This window comes from Pseudophryne corroboree, chromosome 4, assembly GCF_028390025.1.
Source record: "Pseudophryne corroboree isolate aPseCor3 chromosome 4, aPseCor3.hap2, whole genome shotgun sequence".
NCBI lineage: Eukaryota > Metazoa > Chordata > Amphibia > Anura > Myobatrachidae > Pseudophryne > Pseudophryne corroboree.
This window is the reverse complement of record NC_086447.1, coordinates 251,633,738-251,656,440: the sequence shown is the minus strand read 5'-3', so window position 1 is coordinate 251,656,440 and position 22,703 is coordinate 251,633,738. Positions and strand designations below refer to the sequence as shown.

The window sequence follows — 22,703 nt, the reverse complement described above, 5'->3', positions numbered from 1 at the left end:
TTATTGTGCTGTTATCTGATGTTTAAGTGTCTCACGCAAGTCCCTACCCCAGTGGAGCTTACAGTCTATGGGGGTCATTCCGACCTGATCGCTTGCTGCAGTTGTTCGCAGTGCAGCGATTGGGTTGGAACGGCGCCGGTGATAGCCACTGCCTGATTGACAGGCAGAGGCGGTCGCTGGGTGGGAGGGGACGTCACGGCGGCGTTCGGCCGCCGTTTTGGGGGCGCGGTCCGGATAACGCAGGTGTGGCTGGATGACCAGGGGCAGCAACGAGCAACTCCCGGTCAGCCGCATGAGCAGCGTTGGCCGGGAGTTACTCAACAAGCACAAAAGCGCTTTTGTACTTGTGCGGGGGGGCGGACAGACATGCGGGGCGGGCTAGCCCTGTGCTGGGCATCCCCCCGCATGTCTAGGAACATGATCGTAGCTGTGCTAAATTTGGCACTGCTACGATCAACTCGGAATGACCCCCTGTATTCTCAACCAAATGTACACATATACTGTAGATATACAGGGTTAATTTTTGGTCAGATGCCAACTAACCTACCAGTATGTTTTTAGTTTGTGTGAGGTAACTAGAGTAAACCCATGCAAACACGGGAGAACATAAAAACACACAATATGACATTGGTGGGAATTAAACCCAGGTCCACAGTGCTGCGAGGCAGCAAGCTAATCGCTGTGCCACCCTGCTGTCTAGTGATATACAAATATACATAACATAATTATAATCTAGTAATTTAATTGTTATGTAGTGACCACTGAAAGAGAATATTGGGGGTCATTCCGAGTTGATCGCACATAGCAACTTTTTGCTGCCCGTGCGATCAACTAGACACCGCCTATGGGGGAGTGTATTTCTGCGTAGCAGGGCTACCATCGCTCGTGCAGCCCTGCTATGCAAAAAAAGATTCCTGTAAAACAAGACCAGGGTAAGAGTTACTTACCCTGTGCGATCGATCCAGCGATGCAGGTCCCTCCAAACGCCTCAACACGCCTGCGTTGGACTCACCACTCCCAGAAAACGGTGAGTATCCACCCTGGAATGCCTTCCCGCTGTCAATCTTCTTGCGATCGCGCTAGCAAACTCTTTCTACTGGTTGTTGCCCGGCGACGGCTGTCGCTGGACAACGATGCGCAGGCGCAGTCCCGACCAGTTCGCACCGCTGCACCAACCAGCAGCGTGCGAAGGGGACGGAATGACCCCCATTGACCGCAAGAGCATACATTCTGCAGCACATATTGGTGAAAAGAAATAATTATTCCCTTTTAATAGTTCCAAAAAATAATTATATATTTAGCTTGTACTGGTTTATTACAAAGCATTACATGATGTATTTTGTTGTTTATACTTTATATTTTTACGATTAACAATGCAAAAAGATTATGTTGGTATAACAACATAGGGATTAGACATATAATGTATGGAGGGTTTAAAGGCAAATGTTAAACAAGATGTGCAAACACCTCACGCCTTTGAAACCTCCATCACGGAGTATAGATAGAGATTATTGATGTCGCTATTCACAGAGAGCACAGAGGTAAACATTGCCTTATGGGTGTATGTGCTCACTCTCTGCTCAGGCATGATAGTATCTAAACTGTAATCTCTAGGCTTATTTGCAGTTTTGCTAAAAGCTAGGTGGAGTTTTGTTACCGTTCCCCTTGGCAGGGAAAAGTCTCATCTCTCTTACTAACTTTGGTAACAGAACAGACTCACCTGTGTACTCATAGGGTTGCCCTTTGCGGGGGCCACAAGCAGCTAATGGAGATCTGCTAATGCCAAAACAAGGACTTTTTCATGGGCTTAACATTTTCTGAAAAATAAAATGAAAGTATTTCTGTCATTTGATGGTCTCTGTGAACCATTCAACATTCTCCCTGGCCAAACCGTGAAGGATGCCAAACAGATGATCAAGGTAACTGAATTTCTTATCTGTGTGCTGACAGTAATAGTGTCCTGGACTTTGGAGCATAGGCTCTCAGCCAGTGGTACTTGTACTCCAAGGGGCACCTCCGCTAGATTCAAAGAGTACTTCAGTCTATAACACAACTCAAATCAACATTACACTTCTAAGTAAAGAATAAAACACATGCAGAAGTAATCCAGGGGGGGAATTTAAAAAAATGTAAATACAGAAGGTGTGGCTTAGTATAATTTACTACAATTACTGCTATATTGCATGTATCTATACACACTAGGGGACCCTACACACATTGATGGATACTAAAAGGGGCTCTTGGTAAACATTTACTAATACACACTTTACAATTACAGTTACACACAAAGTTTTTAAAGCCCTGCTTTAGGGTAACTCAAGTGACAGGCTGGCCAGCACTCTATGTTAACCCTTAACAGTGCTTACTTATAGTAACTTTACATTTTGTGTCAACATGGAAAATGGAAAGGTTAGATAAATAAATAAATACATAATTAAAACATTTTTATTCTATTCAGAATTGAATCAGAGAATTTGAATCATGTGAATACTTTTTCAGTATATATATTTTTATTATCCAAATATAGGGAATACAGATTATGAGTTACACTCCCGCTTTCATGCATTTTGAAGTATTTAGGCAACCGTGTAAAATTGTGCAAGTGGTGACTTAGGGGTCTTTTACAAAACACAAGATGTAAGAATGATGTTGACTGGATTGGTGTCATCTTCTATTCATTCTGTACCGAAATGCTTAATTGAAAAGTTTTGCAGTTGCACTGGCTTTTATAAAGCTTCATACTGTCTGTCTCTCTATCCTTACCAGTGTCTTTGTTTTCCTTTAGTATGTATTTTATTACAGTAAATTTGATATATTTTACGATTCTTGATATTGTGGGCATTTGGGGGGGGGGGGGGTTATTCAATTAGCCACAGGGTTTACCCCACGACTAATTGTCAGCAAGAATCCCCACGGCACGGGAATAGGCCATTCAATAAAATAATCTTTTTCCTGTGCCGAAAAATCGAGATTCAGGAGCGGAAACCCACTGATTCCATGTATACTACGGAATCAATTGGTCTCTTTCCCACGCATGACCCAATTTTGGGGGTCATTCTGAGTTGATCGCTCACTAGCAGTTTTTAGCAGTCGTGCAAATGCATTGTCACCGCCCACTGGGGAGTGTATTTTCACTTTGTAGAAGTGCGAACGCTTGTGCAGCAGAGCGCCTGCAAAATCTTTTTGTGCAAAACAAGACCAGCCCTGTAGTCACTCTTCGTGTGCGTTCATTCTAACGATAGAGGGACGGCCTTTAACGTCACACACACGCCCAGCCACGCCTGCGTTTTTTCAGCGACTCCTGCGTTTTTCCACTCCCTGAAAACGGTCAGTTGCCACCCAGAAATGCCCACTTCATGTTAATCTTCCTGCGTTCGGCTGTGCGGCAGGAATGTTCATTAGACTCTGTGCAAACCCACGATGCTCATTGTACCTGTATGACGCGCCTGCGCATTGCGGTGCATACGAATGCGCGGAAATACCGATTTTCAGCCTGATCGCTGCGCTGCGAACAACGGCAGCTAGCGATTAACTCGGAATGACCCCCTTTGTGTTTTATTTACGCAAACTTTACTGTTCAATTCGACTGTGGGAACTTGCGCGCAGAGTATTAACCGCTAATTGAATACCTCCAGTGCTGCCATTTTTACCCCGTGGCTGATTGAATTCCCTCCATGGATGTGACACAGTTATGCCTGTTTGTAGACGTATCTAATTATGATGTTGGGTATCATACCAAATGTACAGTTGGGGCACGTCCAGCTGCAGGAATACGGTAGCATAAACTCATTTAGTTTTGTGTTACAGCCGAATTGCGTTTAACTCTGCACCAGCCTCATAATAACATTTCTCACTTTCTGTTTCTATCCACTGGACTTTTCAACGTTCATTGAATATGTCTATTTAGGATACAACAGATATTTCACTGTAATATAAAGCTATGTGTGTATTATAGGACTATTTTCACATCCAGCTGTCAGATGACAAGCAAGGCAGTAGATTCCTGGAGCTCAGATATGCAGGTGGAGTGCTGAGAGATGAGTGGCTTCTAGCCGATACTGGAATCACTGTATGTTCCACTATTAAATGTTCTGTCAAGGTAAAGAGCGAATATGTATTATACAGTATTATAGGAAAATCTTTGACTCCTTCATAAGTGAGATCTCTTAAATTAAATAGCATATTTTTTTCATCTGTTTAAAAAGAAATGCTAAAATACAATTACCAGAAGGAAAGACATATGGAGAACAAGATAAAACCGTTTATTTGTATAGCGCCATTACATTACATAGTAATATACCACCTAGGGGGAATACAATTGTTTTTATTGCAGCGTTAATAATGGGCACCGGGCGGAGCTCTTCAATTGTTGCTCCAATTGGGCACGAATGCCGCAGGAACCCATATTTCTGCACCCTCCTGAGGTGATGAGCAGAAATCAGTGAAAAGTCAGTGGTTTTGGCACACAAATGGTAGTTTGGGTGCTCTATCCAGTACTTTAGAGGGGTTTAGCTGCTTTACATGGCTAACCTGGTGCTTTTTGGCGTAACAAGAACAATAACTAAAAAGTGTCCAAACACAAATCAATTGATTTGTCAGGAGTCCATTAGTTAAAGCCAGGGCCGTTTCTAGACAATTTGGCTCCCAGTGCGAGATTTCAAAATGCGCCCCCCCCCCCCCTCCCAATTGCTCTATTAAAAAAATGCGTGCCCCCCCCCCCCATATAGCCATAAAAAGAAAAAGTAGGCGCGCGCGCTCCCGACAAGGGTGTGTGGCCTGATTAAAATGGGCGTGGTCTCATTAAAGTGGGCATGGCCTCACCTGATATCATCACACCCACCACAGGGGGAAAAAAATAAAAATAAAAAAGTCCCCTTTTTACACATTACAGCAAGCAAGTGTCCCCATATTACACAGCGCGGCAGGCAGGTGTCCCCATTTTACACAACGCGGCAGGCAGGTGTCCCCATTTTACAAAGTGCGGCAGGCAGGTATCCCCATTTTACACAGTACGGAAGGCAGGTATCCCCATTTTACACAGTACGCAGTCAGGTGCCCCCATTTTACAAAGTGCGGCAGGCAGGTATACCCATTTTACACAGTGCGGCAGGCAGGTATCCCCATTTTACACAGCGCGGCAGGCAGAAATCCCCATTTTACACAGTACGCAGGCAGGTGCCCCCATATTACACAGTACGCAGGCAGGTGCCCCCATATTACACAGTACGCAGGCAGGTATCCCCATAGGCAGGTGTCCCCATTTTACACAGTGCGGCAGGCAGGTGTCCCCATTTTACACAGTGCGGCAGCGGCAGGCAGGTTTCAAGTTGAGGGGAAGGAAGGGGGAGAGGGGGGGAGAGAGAGAGAGAATACTTACGTCTTCCCGCTCTTCGGTCCCGCCGCCTCACGTCCCTCGCGCCGGCCGCCTCCTCCTTCATGCTTATCTCCTTATCGCCTCTCCCGAGCGCTCCTGCTCAGGGGGCGGGGCTTCGCGGAATGACGCGTTTGCGTCGTGACGTCACGACTCAACGCGTCTTTCAGCGAAACTCCGCCCCCCGAGCAGGAGCGCTCGGGAGAGGCGATAAGGAGTAACAAAGTGCCGCGGCAGGTTCCCCGTGCGGTTGCACGGCTCGCCCGCCGCTAGAAACGGCACTGGTTAAAGCCATAATAGCAATAATCGAATTCCACAAATGAGATTTAAGCAATAGGATGTAGTATATCTATTTGCAATAATTAATACATCCTTCCCAAAGAGAGCTACAAATGCAGCTTAACTGGATTTATGTGGGCATCAGATCTGAAAAGTGTGGCTGCATGTATGAGGTACTTATGTAAGTGTTAAAGGTTAGATTATTATCCTGTAAATTCATTCTAGATTTGTGTTATTTATTATCAGTTATTTATATAGTGCACACATATTCCGCAGCGCTTTACAGAGAATATTTAGTCATTCACATCAGTCCCTGCCCCAGTGGAACTTACAATCTATATCCCGTCCACATGTACAAGTACACACATATACACTAGGGTTAATTTGTATTTGTTGGATTGTGGAAGTACCTAGAAGACACCCATACAGCCACAGGGAGAACATACAAAATCCACACATATAGGACCATGGTGGGAATGATGCGAGCCCAGAACCTCAGTGCTGCAGGGCAGCAATGCTAACCATTACATCATCTATGCTGCCCATGTTTATTCAGCTCACTAGATGACTTGGGGGTAAATGTACTAAAGCTTCTAAAAATGAAAAGTGGTGATCTTGCTCATAATAACCAACCATATTTTGTCTATCATTTCTCTATTGCATCCTAGAAAACGATAGAATCTGATTGGTTGTTATGGGCAACATTACCACTTTTAATATTTAGAAGCTTTAGTAAATTTACCCCTTGGTGTCCATAATTTCCTTCATTTGTGCTTTAGCAACACCACCTGTTTCATCTTTATCACTAGCAGAGAAGTGGAGAAATCAAACAAACCAGACTCTAGAGAGAGCCCTTGATGAAGTGGCTCTAGCTATCCATACCACTCCATGTAGGCTTATATGCCAAACATGGCACTCTAAATCAACCAAACACCAAAAAAAAGTGTCATGTAAAGTAGGAAGTTAGTGGCATAAATCCCAGAATCCAAGTGACTTCCTCACATATAAGTCCAGCTACCACTCCTATCGTAATACCCTGGACACTGCCACACAAACATATTTCCAATCTCTCATCTCTTCTCATGCCACCAACCCGAACAACTTTTTAAAACATTTAAATCACTTCTTTACCCTCCCTCACAGTAGCTACAATCAGTGCACAAGAACTTGCTTCCTACTTCAAGGACAAGATTAACAAAATCCAAGATGAAGTGGTATGCTCTTCCTCAGCTACTATCCTGCTCAATTCCCTATCTGAACCCTCTGGCACTTTCTCTTCATTTGATCCCACAAGTGAAGATGAAGTATCAACACTCTTATCATCCTCCTAATCCACTACTTTTCCTCTTGATACAATACCCTCACGTGTCAGTAAAACTTTGGGGGTAATTCAGATCTGATCACTGCTGTGCTTTTTCATACAGCGGGCAATCAGATCTGAACTGTGCATGTGTATGCGCCGGCGCATCGCACAACAGCGTCAGGCATCGCCTAGCGATGGGATGGTGCGAAAAATCCATTCGCACGGGCGTTCTCGAGATTGACATGAAGAAGCCGTTAGTAGGTGGCAACTGACCGTTTTCCTGGAGTGTCCGTAAAAACGTAGGCTGGCTCAGGCGTTTTCAGGGAGGGTGTCTGACTTCGGCTCCGGCCCCGATCAGCAGGATTACATCGCAGCAGCTGAGTTAGTCCTGGGCTGCGCAGAGACAGCACAAACTGGTTTTTGTGCAGCTCTGCAAAAGAAGCGAACACACACTTGCACAGGCTTTTCCTTTCCCCCTGTAGGCGGCGACTATCTGATCGCAGGGCAGCAAAAGATGCAGCCCAGCGATCAGATCTGAGTTACCCCCTTTGTCTCCTGTGCTTATCCCAACCTTAAATAAAAGCTATAATCTCTCTCTCTACTGGTATCTTTCCTTCTATGTTCAAGCATGCAGTGATTACTCCCATTCTGAGAAAAAACAAAATTCTGACCCAAACTCCCTCTCTAACTACCGTCCCATCTCTCAGATCCCATGCCTCTCCAAGCTACTTGAGAGACTTGCCTACACTCGCCTCACACACTTTTTTAGCACAACTTATTGCACCCACTTCAGTCACGCTTTCGTTCCCAACACTTCACAGAGACTGCACTGACTAAAGTAATGAATGATCGAAAGGCCATTACTCACTTCTTATTCTTCTAGATCTCTCTGCGCGTTTGACACTGTTGACCACTCTCTTCTCATACAAACACTACAATCCCTAGGTCTTCAGGACACAGCACTTTCTTGGTTCTCATCCTGTGTTCCCTTGTCTGATTCCACCTCCTCTTCGCTACCTCTATCAGTTGGAGTACCGCAAGGCTCAGTCTTAGTTTCTCTGCTTTTCTCAATCTATACATCATCTCTTGGAAAACTAATCAGCTCCTTCTGATTTCAGTATCAATTGTACGCTGATGATACTCAAATCTATCTATACTCCCCTCTGTATTGGTACGTGTCACTGAATGCCTTTCTGCTATTTCATCTTGGATGACATCTCACCACCTCAAGTAAAAAAATAGGGGTGTGGCTACACAAGGAAGGGGCGTGGCCCCTGTAGTTGTGCCCCCGGTAGATGTGCTCCCATTAGTTATGCCCCCAGTAGATGTGCCCCGAGTAGAGATGCCTCTTGTAGTTATGCCTCTTTAGATGTGCCCCCATTAGATGTGCCACCAGTAGAGATGCCCCTGTAGTTCTGCCCCCTTAGATGTGCCCCCATTAGATGTGCCGTCAGTAGAGATGCCCCTGTAGTTTTGCCCCCAGTAGGGATGTCCCTGTAGTTATGCCCCTTAGATTTGCCCCCATTAGATGTGCCACCAGTAGTGATGCCCCCTTGTAGCGCCGCTTACAAACACTAAAAAAAAACAACTAATACTCACCAGCTCCGCTCTTGCTTCCCGACCACTGCTGCTCTGTCTCTGGCCGCCGCTGACTCCTCTCTATGGTAGAGACTTCATGACGTCTCTCCCATAGCAGCTCTATGACCTCTAGTGTCTCTGGCAATGGAGCCGGCTGCAGTGGCTCCGGCTGCAGCGGGCACCCACACTGCCCACGGCGCTTGCTGCAGCCGGGGTGCGGGTGGGCGGCGGGCACCTGCGGGGTGACTGCGGCCGCGGCGCCCCAGGCGCCCGCCCTGCTCGCCCGTGCCTAGATCCGCTCCTGCTCTAGGTGCTGCTGCTGTGAATTCACAATGCTGTTATCACAATCTTACTGTGATGAGTGTGATCATAAATCACAGTATAAGAAAACACTTTGCAGAACAGCAGAGTCTCATCATGAAATATTACAGCAGAGTCTCATCATGAAATATCACAGCAGAGTCTCATCATCAAATGGCACCAGTTGATATACTGTATACTGATCCGCTACTACACAAGGTGGAAACACCTCTCTCCGTTATGCATTGGGTGTAACCTACATTAGTGAAGTGCTAATATGCTAAGCCCTCAACACAGACAGAAAAGAAGACAGTTTAGTAGGCCCACAATAGGCCATAAAACACAAGATCACAACAGGAGTCAGTCTGTGGATGGGCTGCAATATAATTAAACATTTGCAAATTTTGCAGTCATTCATGACAGCCATAAATAAATGAGCTAATTTATTAGTGGTTGTCAAGGGAGACAATAAAAGCAGTGCATTTGTCCCTATAGATTTGTTATATATAGATATATAATTTATGTTGCCATTACAGGCCGTATTAGAGGATTAGTTATAACGTATGACTAAGCTGCGTGTATTACAGGGTATAGTTTATGGGGGGGGGGGGGGGGGTAAACATAAAGGTCTGACAAGGCTGATGTAAAGAGGGATATATTTAGAATGTTGTGAGCTTTGTGTACCAATGAAACCTGCTTAGTTACCTATTGTTGCTGCATATAAGCAGTCTCCTATACATAAAGCAGATGTCCTCTACAAGTGAAATACACAAGACATATTTGCAAACATATCAGGCTAATGGTTTATTTTGCAAACAATAGGAAACAATTCCATTATGTATACAGTTGTACCTTCATTACCACAGTTACAAATTACAACCTCACTTTCTACATGTACATAAAATATAATTCACTGTAATAATTATGGTGCTACTGTAGTTATTAACATATTTACAACACGGTTGCCTGCTCTCCCAGAATAGTTTGAGGTTTCCCAACTTCATGGGAGAGCAGTAAATTCTTCAGGAAAAGTGCTTACTTACTAGGAAAGTGAGAATCTAGCCCCTCTCACCTCAGTGATCAGGGTGAGATTACACAAACAGCGTCATCATATGGTGTGTCCACTGACTTGATAACGAGAACGGCATCATGAAGTCATACCCACTGCATTCTGGCTGGATTATTTTGCAGAGCTGAAACTAGACATTTTGGTGCACTGTGACAGAATGAGCACTGGTGCACCCTGCCCTCCATCTTTTGAATAGAGACAGCGGCCGCAGAAGGCTGAAATAAATAGGGTGTGGTCTCATGGGGAAGGGGCGTGGCAACACAATAGTGCCCCCAATTCAAATTACACCGCCACATTACAAATTAACCATTAAAGAACAAATTATTAAAATAAATTCTTATATTCCCCACCCCCCCTCATCCTCCCTCATTTGCCTAAGCCTGATGTAGGTAGCAGCACTACAGGACTAGTGTTCTGTGGTCTGTAATTTAATAGTGCAGCACTGTTAATATGCAACTTGTGGCACTTAACTACCTGTATCAAACTCCTAACATCCTACAGATTGTAAGCTTATGAGTAGGGCAATCTTACATTTATTTATATTATGTCTGTTTGTTAATATCCAGTTTTGAACTATGGGCCTGATTCATGTTTGTAAGAAAAGCAAAAATTCAAGCAACTGGGCAAAACCGTTTTGCAGTGCAGGTGCGGCAGATGTAACATGCAAAGATTAAGATTTGGGTGGCATGTGTTCAAACTGAAATCTAAAAGTGTTAAAAGTAAGCTGGCTAACATTTGTCGGCTAGTGTACATGCAAAAGCAGTCAGTGTTTACCCTGCACAGAAAACATACAAATGTATTTGCTCCCCTTGCATGGCCATATGGTTTGTTCCAGACACAAAGTATTTTTTTTTTTTTTTTTGCTTTACTACAAACATGAATCAGGCCCTATGTTCATTCACAATTTTAAAGATGTATAGAATAAATAAATATCAATGATAATTTATAGATATGACTCCACAGTTTCCGCAGCACCATACAGTCAAATATACAATAAATGAATAATACATGAATACAGTCAGGAGACCGACAGCGAGATCCTGACAGCCAGAATCTCGACACATTTTGATAAGTATTTTCTCCCTATTCCTAACCCACCCCTCCCCCATCCTACGCCTAACCTCCCCCTCCCACAGTCTATCCCTAACCTCCCCCACAGTCTAACCCTAACTACCAACCCGTGTACTTACCTGTGGGATGTGTTGGGGTTTTGGCCATCGGGATCCTGACTGCCGGCATTTTGACAGCTTCCCTATCAGGGGCGCTTTAAGAGGGGAGGAGGCCCGGGTGCAGCCTCCTCCGTTCAGGCCCCCTATTCTCTGCCGGCAGCGCGGAGAGTCTGAGCACTAGAGCGCTCAGACTATACTGCGCATGCGCAGATCTCCGGGTAAATGACGCAGTGGCCATGTTCCCAGTGATTTTTGTATTGTGCATGCGCAGAACTCTGTTAAAATGGCCACTGCGCCATTTTCACAGAGTTTTAACACCGCTGCAGATGTCGGCGTGGGACTCCGGAGGGGTGAGTATTTAGAAAATGGGTGCAGGGTGTGCGGTGGGGGCCCCCTCTAGACTCAGGGGCCCGTGTGCAACGCACACACTGCACCCATTATAGATACGCCAATGTTCCCTATTCAATAACTGTAGAACTACAAGATGCACTTGGAATATTAAATAGAACTGAAACACATTTTTGGACAGACTCAGACACAAAGAATATTCACTCAGGGTTCACAATAATGTGGTTATAAAAATGTAAACGTTATTGTGTATACCTTAAAACAGTCTTATTATTATTGTGGAGCCTACAGTGAATATTCTTATTATGTTACAACTATAAAAGATAGTTAAGAGAGATTTACCACATCAGAAGATCTTTCAGATAATGCAGAAACATGGGAGAAATGCTGTTTCCTGCAGCAATCCCTGTGTGTATTAAATCATAATACCATGAACGTCAACCTAAAATGCTTTCTGCCAGAGAAAAGCAATATCTTATACTCTGCTACACATAGCTCATACATTCGAAATCACTTTAAATGAAAACAAAGCCTAAAACAAACATACAGGAGGGCAAACTGTATTGTTTCCTTACAGCAGCTTTGGTTGACAGAAACTTACTCCGAATTTACTTACATATTTCTATCTGGCTGACTTTAATCAATCCATAGACTGCACCGATTAAAGTAATGTGCATGTTGTAAGACATTTTCTGTCACATATCAGTTGTTAGGGCAAGTCCCTGTACCCTGGCCGATTTGACGTGTTAAAGCTGATTTATTCTAACCGTAACTGTATTTCTGTATAAAGGAAGGGTTCTGATTGGATGGTAATCTTTCTTGCTATAATTACAGGAGGAAGAGAAGCCAGCTCTGTATGTATATAATGCCGTGACTATGGAGAAAGTCCAAATAATGGGGAATGTACATCTTCTTGCTGAAACAGTTTCCAGACTAAAGTCCTTAGTATCTCTGAAATGTGGATTTCCAGTCAGTGTTTTCTGCCTGAAGACGTTAGAGGGCATCGAAATGTACGACTGCAACACTCTGAGCGATTACAAGCTGGATTTAGGTATGATGCCTGCCATTACCTGTCTGTTCATGAAGTAATCAGGAATGACCAGGCATGGACTTATACTGTCTGGTTTAGATACTGCAGGATACCCTTATCATTCCTTCCATAAACCAATACATTGGCCCGGGATGTAATAAAGGGGTACATTTACTAAGCAGTGATAAGAGCGGAGAAGTGAACCAGTGGAGAAGTGCCCATGGCTACCAATCAGCACTGAAGTAACATCTATAATTTGCATACTATAAAATGACACAGAGCTGCTGATTGGTTGATGGGGAAACTTCTCCACTGGCTCACTTCTCCGCTCTTATCACTGCTTAGAAAATGTACCCCAAACTCCGAGTTCGGAGGCCATGCGGGATGCCAGCCGAACTCGGACGTTTTTTTAAAAGGGAAATTATTTACAAGGCATGGTTTAACCTTGTAAATGATTGCCCCTTTAAAAAAAAGTCCGGTAGTCTAATGGGCCCTACACACGAGAATACTGAAAGATATGAACGATCTCGTTCATTAATGAACGCGATACCGTTCATATCTTTCAGTGTGGAGGCACCAGCGATGAACGATGCGCAGCCCCGCGCTCGTTCATCGCTGGTGCCCCGTTGCTTGTGCATGCAGGCCAATATGGACGATCTCGTCCATATTTGCCTGCACTGCTATGGAGCTCGGTGACGAAGGGAGTGAAGAAACTTCACTCCCCACGTCACTGCCCCCCCCCCCCCCTTCGCCGGGTCGCCTGTCGGCCGCATCCGCCACCGGGCAGCTCGGCGGCGGATCGCAAAGTGTGTAGGGCCCATAACTGTGCTGAAGGGGAATCTTGCAGCCTGACTTTTTAGGGAGATCCCACCCTCTTTAATTGACATATGTAAAAAACAAAGGCTACTGACACTGGATATAAATCAATGGGTTCAACTATACTTCAATCTCTACTGGTGCAAATAAAATATAAAACAAAGATACATTAAATCTTATTGAGCATGGAAGCACTGTCTAGTGCAGGGGTTCTCAAACTTTTTTTGAATCACGGCGACCTAGAGTATCAGAATTTTTTTCACGGCACCTCTAGGCCAAAAGTTTCTTTTTGAGAATTTTTTAAAAAGAGATTACATTTCGTAAATTGTGTTTATGTCATCCTTCTGTGTGGTGAGGGACAGGATTTGCTTCTGTTTGTCCACATATGTTATGATTGTCAGCCACCAGCACTGGTTTTACCTATTACATTGACCATAAATAATTTGAATTAGTCCTGGACCACCAATCCAGGGTACCCCTGCAAGTCTCCCGAGGCACCCCAGGGTGCCACGGCACACCAGTTTGAGAACCCAAAAAAAAAACAAACGTCATTTTGACAGTCTCACCTGTGCGAATTGAATTGCATATTATTTATACTATGTATGTAAGTTTGGGAGTTTGAAATCAATTGTTTTTATATACAGTACCATTTATTCATTCAACTTTTCACTATACATCATTATCTTGTCTTTACATTTTGTAATATATAGTACTAGCGACCTGATCCAGCTTCGCTTGGGAGCAATTTTTAATTTACACCGATAAGCTTTTGTAACTTTGTAACTACACTACAGCGACATGTCGGTGGCTAAAGTCGGATGCGATTTCCCTTGAACCGCCCGGGAGCTTCCCGGCCGGCAAGATCACATATGATACATCGTATGCGGTCCTTTTGCATACACTGTATCGTATGCGATTCCAGCCATGCCTGCGGGATCCGACATATCACGAGTGCAGCACTAAAGACCTAGGGGCTCCGATCCGATGCTCACAGGACCGCTCATTAGATCGGATCGGATGTAAAATGCATCCGATTTGCCACTTTTCATCCGATTTATCGTTCCGAAAGGTCGAAATCAGATTAAATCGGGCATTATCGTTCTAGTAAATCTATATGGATATCTATATGGATATTATGAGGGTGGCAGCAATACGTGATTGGGGCTAAACCCAAAGCCTCCAGAATTTAAATAGCATTTATCAAAGTTTCACAACTGCGCCTGTGTAACGATGTTATAGATGTTGTATAAAAGAACCAGAAATGAAAAACAAACAATCTGAATATTAATGTTTAATAACTATCATAAATGTTGTAAATTCATAGTTTGCAACAATGCAAACCCTAGTGACCAAAAAAGAGTTTGGTATTACGTAGATAAGAAATGAAAAAATAAAAATAAAAAAAATAAAATTAGAATGAAAAAATAAAAAGAAAAATACCTGGAAAGTCTGTATTGTTTGAGATTAAGAATTGAAAAATTGTTACCAGTCCAAAAGAAAAATTAATTATGTGGTGAAAATAGAGTGTGGCGTCCCACCTCTTTCCCACCTTGGGTGTAGTCCTGTACTCACTTGAGTACACAGTGTAATTGGAATTTCTGAACTGATACTGAAATTTACGGAGTGAAGAGTCCGTTACAGATGTTATAGATCAAACCTCTTCCCAGAGGGTGATGATGATCTTAAGTGCGGTCACTTTACTAAGGGGTACCCCAATTGGATAGCGGAGGGACAAGGTGAATAGGGGACAAGGTGACTACAAACTCCGGACTCCCCGCTTGTCACCTCTGTCACGAACGTCGAGAGGCGTCCGTATCCACGGGCGTCCACCGCCTGCCGAGACCGGGGGATGCAGTCACGTCTGGGGGGGAAGGTATCACAGGCTTCGGGACCCACAAGGGGATTGTCCGCCGTGAACCCTCCCTCCTACGGAGTGTATTACCTTGTATCCTATGCTTGATCCCGTCGACTGCTTCCACGGCTCTGATCGGTCTTCTCTGCGCCTGGTGATCGGTGCTCTGCTTCTCTGGTCTTTTCCCCTCTCGGCCGCGCGGTTCAAACTTCCTCCGCAATGTTTCTTGTATCATACGTATGTTCAGTATGGATTTGTTTTTGGAAAGCCACTGTGGTCTGTGTGGATATCTGGAAAAGTTTGGAAGTGTAGTACTGTCTCTACTCTCTCCTCTCCAACGCGTATCGACCCGTCTGGGTCTTCCTCAGGGAGTCCTTAATCTCCATCTTTGTTGAGGGCTTTTTATGCCCATGATAATTGTGTCATACAAATGGGTGTGTACATTTAGTTCTGCAAATCAGCTACGCAGACAGCTGCATTGTATTATTGAAACTAGATGATACAAAGTGTTTCAGTTGCAGTGCATAGTAAACACTGAGCAGTATGTATAAAAAAATGAAAAAAATACATATAATAAATAAAATAAAAATATACTTGAACGGTAGAGTGACTTCATATATTGTTAATGTATTACAACCAATACAATTGCCTGACAATTAATTGCAAATCAATTCCACTTGATTAGCAATTAATTGTCAGGCAATTGTATTGGTTGTAATACATTAACAATATATGAAGTCACTCTACCGTTCAAGTATATTTTTATTTTATTTATTATATGTATTTTTTTTTCATTTTTTTATACATACTGCTCAGTGTTTACTATGCACTGCAACTGAAACACTTTGTATCATCTAGTTTCAATAATACAATGCAGCTGTCTGCGTAGCTGATTTGCAGGACTAAATGTACACACCCATTTGTATGACACAATTATCATGGGCATAAAAAGCCCTCAACAAAGATGGAGATTAAGGACTCCCTGAGGAAGACCCAGATGGGTCGATACGCGTTGGTGAGGAGAGAGGAGAGACAGTACTACACTTCCAAACTTTTCCAGATATCCACACAGACCACAGTGGCTTTCCAAAGACAATCCAGACTGAACATACGTATGATACAAGAAACATTGCGGAGGAAGTTTGAACCGCGCGGCCGAGAGGGGAAAAGACCAGAGAAGCAGAGCACCGATCACCAGGCGCAGAGAAGACCGATCAGAGCCGTGGAAGCAGTCGACGGGATCAAGCATAGGATACAAGGTAATACACTCCGTAGGAGGGAGGGTTCACGGCGGACAGTCCCCTTGTGGGTCCCGAAGCCTGTGATACCTTCCCCCCAGAGACGTGACCGCATACCCCGGTCTCGGCAGGCGGTGGACGCCCGTGGATACGGGCGCCTCTCGCCGTTCGTGACAGAGGTGACAAGCGGGGAGTCCGGAGTTTGTAGTCACCTTGTCCCCTATTCACCTTGTCCCTCCGCTATCCAATTGGGGTACCCCTTAGTAAAGTGACCGCACTTAAGATCATCATCACCCTCTGGGAAGAGGTTTGATTTATAACATCTGTAACGGACTCTTCACTCCGTAAATTTCAGTATCAGTTCAGAAATTCCAATTACACTGTGTACTCAAGTGAGTACAGGACTACACCCAAGGTGGGAAAGAGGTGGGACGCCACACTCTATTTTCACCACATAATTAATTCTTTTGGACTGGTAACAATTTTTCAATTCTTAATCTCAAACAATACAGACTTTCCAGGTATTTTTCTTTTTATTTTTTCATTCTATTTTTATTTTTTTTATTTTTATTTTTTCATTTCTTATCTACGTAATACCAAACTTTTTTTTTTACAACATTTATGATAGTTATTAAACATTATTATTCAGATTGTTTGTTTTTCATTTCTGGTTCTTTTATACAACATCTATAACATCGTTACACAGGCGCAGTTGTGAAACTTTGATAAACGCTATTATCGTTCTAGTGTATGCCCCATATAAGATTACTTTGAGGAAAAATAATAGTTTTTCACATAAATTAAATAGGAATGTAAAAACAAGGATAAACTGAAATTTTGTATCAGTAAATAGAGCTTACATCAATTTTTCTGATGATAAAGTCTAATGATATATCCTATATTAAACACGCTAAAAGGTTAAGAGACTCAGTACGCTATTGGAGTATGTGGTACCGTAAGGGTATGCACTTAGCGTAGCGGACGCTTAGCCGTGGACGAGACGCACGTGCGGCACGCTCGCTCACAGCTTAATGCGTGGTGTCGAGCACGCTATAGGCGAGCGACAACCGTAATGCTACGCTATCAGCGTAGCGGACGCTCGAGACCACGAGGAGATCACGAGCGGCGCTGACGCTCACAAGATGACAATCAGTAAACCTTGAATGTAACACACAGAAAGGATACCCTTATACTGTAAATCTTGTACTGAAACACTGTAGCGATATAACGCTGTTTAACCTAGTTAACACTAAAGCTGATTGAGCGATCGTGATCGCTCCTATTACCCACTGCAATGTAATGAACACACGATACCGTGCTAAGGATCCAACACCTTTACTAACGAGCTTTTAGTTATGTCGAAAAGAGAAACAGTTAACAAGTCATACACTACAGGCTAACATATAATTCTAACAGGATATCTAGACAGAAATATACGCAAATAGTAAACAATCGCAAATACAAATACATAGACTAAGAATGAATGGCTAACATTACACGGGTAACAAAGTGGCAACAGAGAAACATACCATACGGGGAACACTCGCAGGCGCAACCGGAATCCAGTCCTCCAATTATCAGCGATAACTGTTGAAGAGAGAGAGTACTGGCCGGTCTGGGGACAGTGACCCTTATATACACAACATACAGTGTACTTCAAAGGGCCCTACAACCTTATTGTTCATTGGACACAGGAATGTCTCTCTGCACTATATCAAAAGGTCATAGGTTAGTTTGAACAGGTGGGCTGTGACTATTTCAAACAGCTCAGGTGGGTGGGAATCTCCGGATTCCCGCCGCATGGATAATGAACTGCAAATATAGAATATGTCCAGAAACTACTAATGGTCATAACTACACGCAGGAGCGATTAAACTTTACCTAACCAACACCGGATTATTGCTATTAAAATACTCTTCGGTTAGGTACCAGACACCACTGTTCAACCTTAAACAGACCCTTTGTACCACGCAAAGAGGGATTCCCAAGTCCGTGAACAAGTCACATTAAACAAACTTACAGTTATTACTAAAGGGAACATTACCTATAAAACATGCTATTTGGTTCTATCATTAAACGATTGAGTCGCCCGCTAGACGCACACAAAGTCTACCGTAAATGCACATACCACGCGCTCGAGCGCATGGCCGAGGCGCCATGGGCGGCTGCGAGTATCCGCACGCACGGGAGAGAATGTGCACGTGCAGCAGGCACACGCATGAGGTGAATATATGGCAACGTGCAGCGTGATATTTTTCTGACTTTGACAGTCCACCCTTTGGCAGTCACCAATAACTGCCACTTCCTAAAACAGTTCAAAAAGAGAAAAATATATGTCATGTATAATACATTTCTATGATTGGGTAAGGGAGAAGAGAAGAAGGTGGGAAAAAGGTATGACCTAGTGAGATAGTAGAAGCATGTATGTATGAGTCCATGTTTGAGGGGTCATGTATCATCGTGCCGTACGTGTTTTAAATCAAGCTTCGAGGTATTGCGAAGTATACATTTGAATTCCTTCTTATCCCGTGGTACGGGTCTGTGGATGGGCTGTCAAACTTTACCGAGCTCTTTTCGGCTTTTGGTTGCAACAAAATGGGGGAGCACATTTTAGTTGATGATACATGAATGGGGGGGATATGTGAGTGCTGATATCTGTGCCTATATTCCCTATCGACTATGTGTGTCATTACCTGAAGGTTGTAGAGATGAAGATAAGAAGCAATTATGGTAAATGCAGTCGTAAACTATGTGAATTTAATGTACATTTGCCGATTGAGGTCTTGTCTGATGTCTTGTCTCGATGTACATGTTGACTGTAGTCTCCTTGGGCTTTTGCCAAAATGCGAGCAAAAGCTTTCTCAATGGCCCTCATTCCGAGTTGATCGGTCGCAAGGCGTATTTAGCAGAGTTACACACGCTAAGCCTACGCCTACTGGGAGTGTATCTTAGCTTCTTAAAATTGCGACCGATGTAATCGCAATATTGCGATTACAAACTACTGAGCAGTTTCTGAGTAACTTCAACCTTACTCTGCCTGTGCGATCAGTTCAGTGCTTGTCGTTCCTGGTTTGACGTCACAAACACACCCAGCGTTTGCCCAGACACTCCCCCGTTTCTCCAGCCACTCCTGCGTTTTTTCCGGAAACGGTAGCGTTTTCAACCACACGCCCATAAAACGCTGTGTTTCCGCCCAGTAACACCCATTTCCTGTCAATCACATTACGATCGCCGGAGCGAAGAAAAAGCCGTGAGTAAAAATACTATCTTCATTGTTAAATTACTTGGCGCAGTCGCAGTGCGAATATTGCGCATGCGTACTAAGCGGATTTTCATTGCGATGCGATGAAAAATACCGACCGATCAACTCGGAATGAGGGCCAATGTCCATAGACTTACAAAAGTGTTGGGCTATCGTAGAATTTTAAAATCGCTAGGGATATTGGGGGTCTATGGCATTGTCCATCAATGGTCTGTGTAAAAGGTTGTCAAATTCTTCTTCCAAGCGGATGTCTTTGTACCTTGGAGGAAAACAAAGGAGAAACGGGTGAAAGAAACGGACCGTGGAATCACATTTTCATCACAACATTGTCTCTATTGTTGGGTCATAAATTAAATTAGTCGTTGTTGTTGCAGTATCTTCACTTCTTAAACTCATCACTCGGGCATTACGTTTATACTTCGTTAAAACCCGAACGCATCTAAATATCAGACCGACCAATATGATGACACCCAGAATACACAAAAGAAATTTCCCTACATCCATGATAATACCTTGGGCCCATTCTCCTAAACCAGAGAACCAATTTCGTGGGTTCAACCATGACACCCAACTGGTCAGCTCATTACCCACAGCGGCAAGGGTGAGATTGTGTTTCCTTCGGAACTCCCATTTTAATTGCAAGATGTCATCCATCTTTTGGTCTATGACCTCGGCTGGGTCCTCCGTGCTGTTTGTAATATACGTGCAGCACTTTATTCCATACTGAGTCGCTAGGGTAACACAATACCCGCCTGTCACAGCCGTGAGATAATTGAGAATCATCCTATGCTGAACCAGTTCTGTTTTGTAGGCTTGTAACTCTCTCCCAGTATACCTGAATGTGTCATCATACATTTCAGTGATATTGTCTAATAAATTTGCAAGCGCAGATATATATTTATAATTTATCACTCCTCTGGCGGTACGAGTGATATCTAACGCGATTAGGAATTGAATCCCGGTGGATTCATGGATCAGGTCAGAAGCCGGATGCTCTGTTCTTTCTATCAGGTGCCGTTTAACGATGTGTTCGTAATGAGTGTGAGTATAAGGAGCTTGGGCACTGCGGTGAATATCCTTCATTTTAGTGTGGGATACGGTCATTACCTCAGGCAGTACCTTTCCAATATAACATAACCCTTCTGAGTTTGGGGCAAGCCACTTATACGCCTTCCTCCCGCATATGAAGTATGCATCATCGGGGAGAACATATGGGACGGAGTGAGACATAACCATATTACAAATTTTCCATGTGAACTCTCCTAGCCCTAATTCTTCCATCTGTTTAGTACACGTATCAGTTTGTACGATCTGTGCACAGTATCCTGGTGATACTTCTCCAACTTGCATGGTCCTACTTCCTAGGGTATACCTATATCGGAAATATCTTCCACTACCGGCTATGTGGCGTATAAGTTCTGTATCTGTAGGCATTCTATCGGCTCTATATGAAAAGGTCATGGTTTTGTTATTCCATGACACTTCCCAATTTCCCGGCTTTCGGGGATTGGAAATGTTAAAACACACTAAGGACCTATCCACATGATATTGGTGGAGCTTCAAACTAGGAGGACTAGAGATATTAAACCTCTTGTCCACCGCCCTCCCACCACTTAGCTCAAGTACCTCTCCTACAGTTAAAGGGAATGGTACTAATCCTGATTTACTATGGCCTTGAGGTACTTGAGAGCATACCCAACAGTCTGTCTGATTTAACACTTTACCCACTAAGGAGTGATAGTCACTCAATGGATGCCGGTCCATGTTAATGTTAAAACTGGACTGACATTTCTTGATGCACCCATCCTCAACTAAGTTATCACAATGCCTACAGATGCAGTTTTCTTCAGCTAACAATCCTTCACAATTCCTTCTATTGTCAATGCTACCAGATCGTTTTCTGATACTCGCCTTTACTCGGTGATTATGTTGTTCTTGGAAATCTACGCCTCCATCTCTGTCATCAGAACCCATTCCAGAACCTCTCTCGACCTCCATGGTACTCTCGCCGGAACAGACTGCTCTGGTCAACACCATGGTCAACAGGAAAATCCGGATCACAGTCTCTTGGGGCAAGTCCATCTTATTTATTTATTATTTATTAACAGTTTCTTATATAGCGCAGCATATTCCGTTGCGCTTTACAATTAGAACAACAGTAATAGAACAAAACTGGGTAAAAACAGACAGACATAGAGGTAGGAAGGCCCTGCTCGCAAGCTTACAATCTATAGGGAGATAGGCATAGATACACAAGGATAGATGCTACCTATTGCATAATGGTGCACCAGATTGCTAGGTTCTTAATGGGTTGTATGATGATACCCCACAAAGTTATCCAAGTGTCAGGAGGGTGTGAGACTAAAGAAAGACAAGATATGTGATGTTATGAATATTCTACAGAGGATGTAATCTTATAGGAGGAAATGGAGAAAAATGAGAAGGGAGAAAGAAATAATTGAGGGAGATGGGATGGGAAGTGGAGAAAAACAATAAAAGGGAACAGGGGATCGACAACTGCCTCCGATCTTATTATTCTCAATGCTCAGGTGCCGTTTCACTCTTCCTGAAACAAACACTCCAGTGATACAACTTCCTCTACCGTCTGTTCTTTATCACGAGACCTCTCTGGATCAGCAACCTTCTTACAATGGGACGAATGAACCCAAGTCTCTCTCTCGGCAACCTTCAATGCTGTCGTGCTAATCAATAAGACTTGGTATGGTCCTTCCCATCTGTCAATAAGGCAACCTGAGCGTAGAAAATTCCGTATCATTACATAATCCCCAGGTTCAATGTCATGACAATTTCTATCTGGCAGATCAGGAATCACCAACTTCAAATTGTCATTCTGATTCCTTAGCTGTTTACTCATCTTAACCAGGTATTTTACAGTCACTTCATTGTTACACTTCAAATCATCCTGAGGGTTAATCATAACATGCGGTTGTCGACCGAACAGAATTTCAAAGGGGGACAGATTAAGAGGGGACCTGGGAGTGGTTCTGATGCTGTATAATACAATGGGCAAAGCTTCTGGCCATGTCAATCCTGTTTCTGCCATAACTTTGCTCAATTTATTTTTAAT

The 22,703-nt window shown here is 43.6% G+C and overlaps 1 protein-coding gene across 1 annotated transcript in view; it reads left to right on the top strand.

The window, feature by feature from the left end:
* The first annotated feature begins 1,695 nt into the window (after positions 1-1,695).
* ANKUB1 (ankyrin repeat and ubiquitin domain containing 1) overlaps positions 1,696-22,703 on the top strand; it is a 184,934-nt gene continuing 163,926 nt past the window's right edge. The window contains exons 1-3 of the mRNA XM_063916027.1: positions 1,696-1,919; positions 3,956-4,099; positions 12,252-12,468. Of these exons, the coding sequence (XP_063772097.1) occupies positions 1,830-1,919; positions 3,956-4,099; positions 12,252-12,468 (451 nt within the window). The 5' untranslated portion in view covers positions 1,696-1,829. The remainder of the gene's footprint in view (positions 1,920-3,955; positions 4,100-12,251; positions 12,469-22,703) is intronic.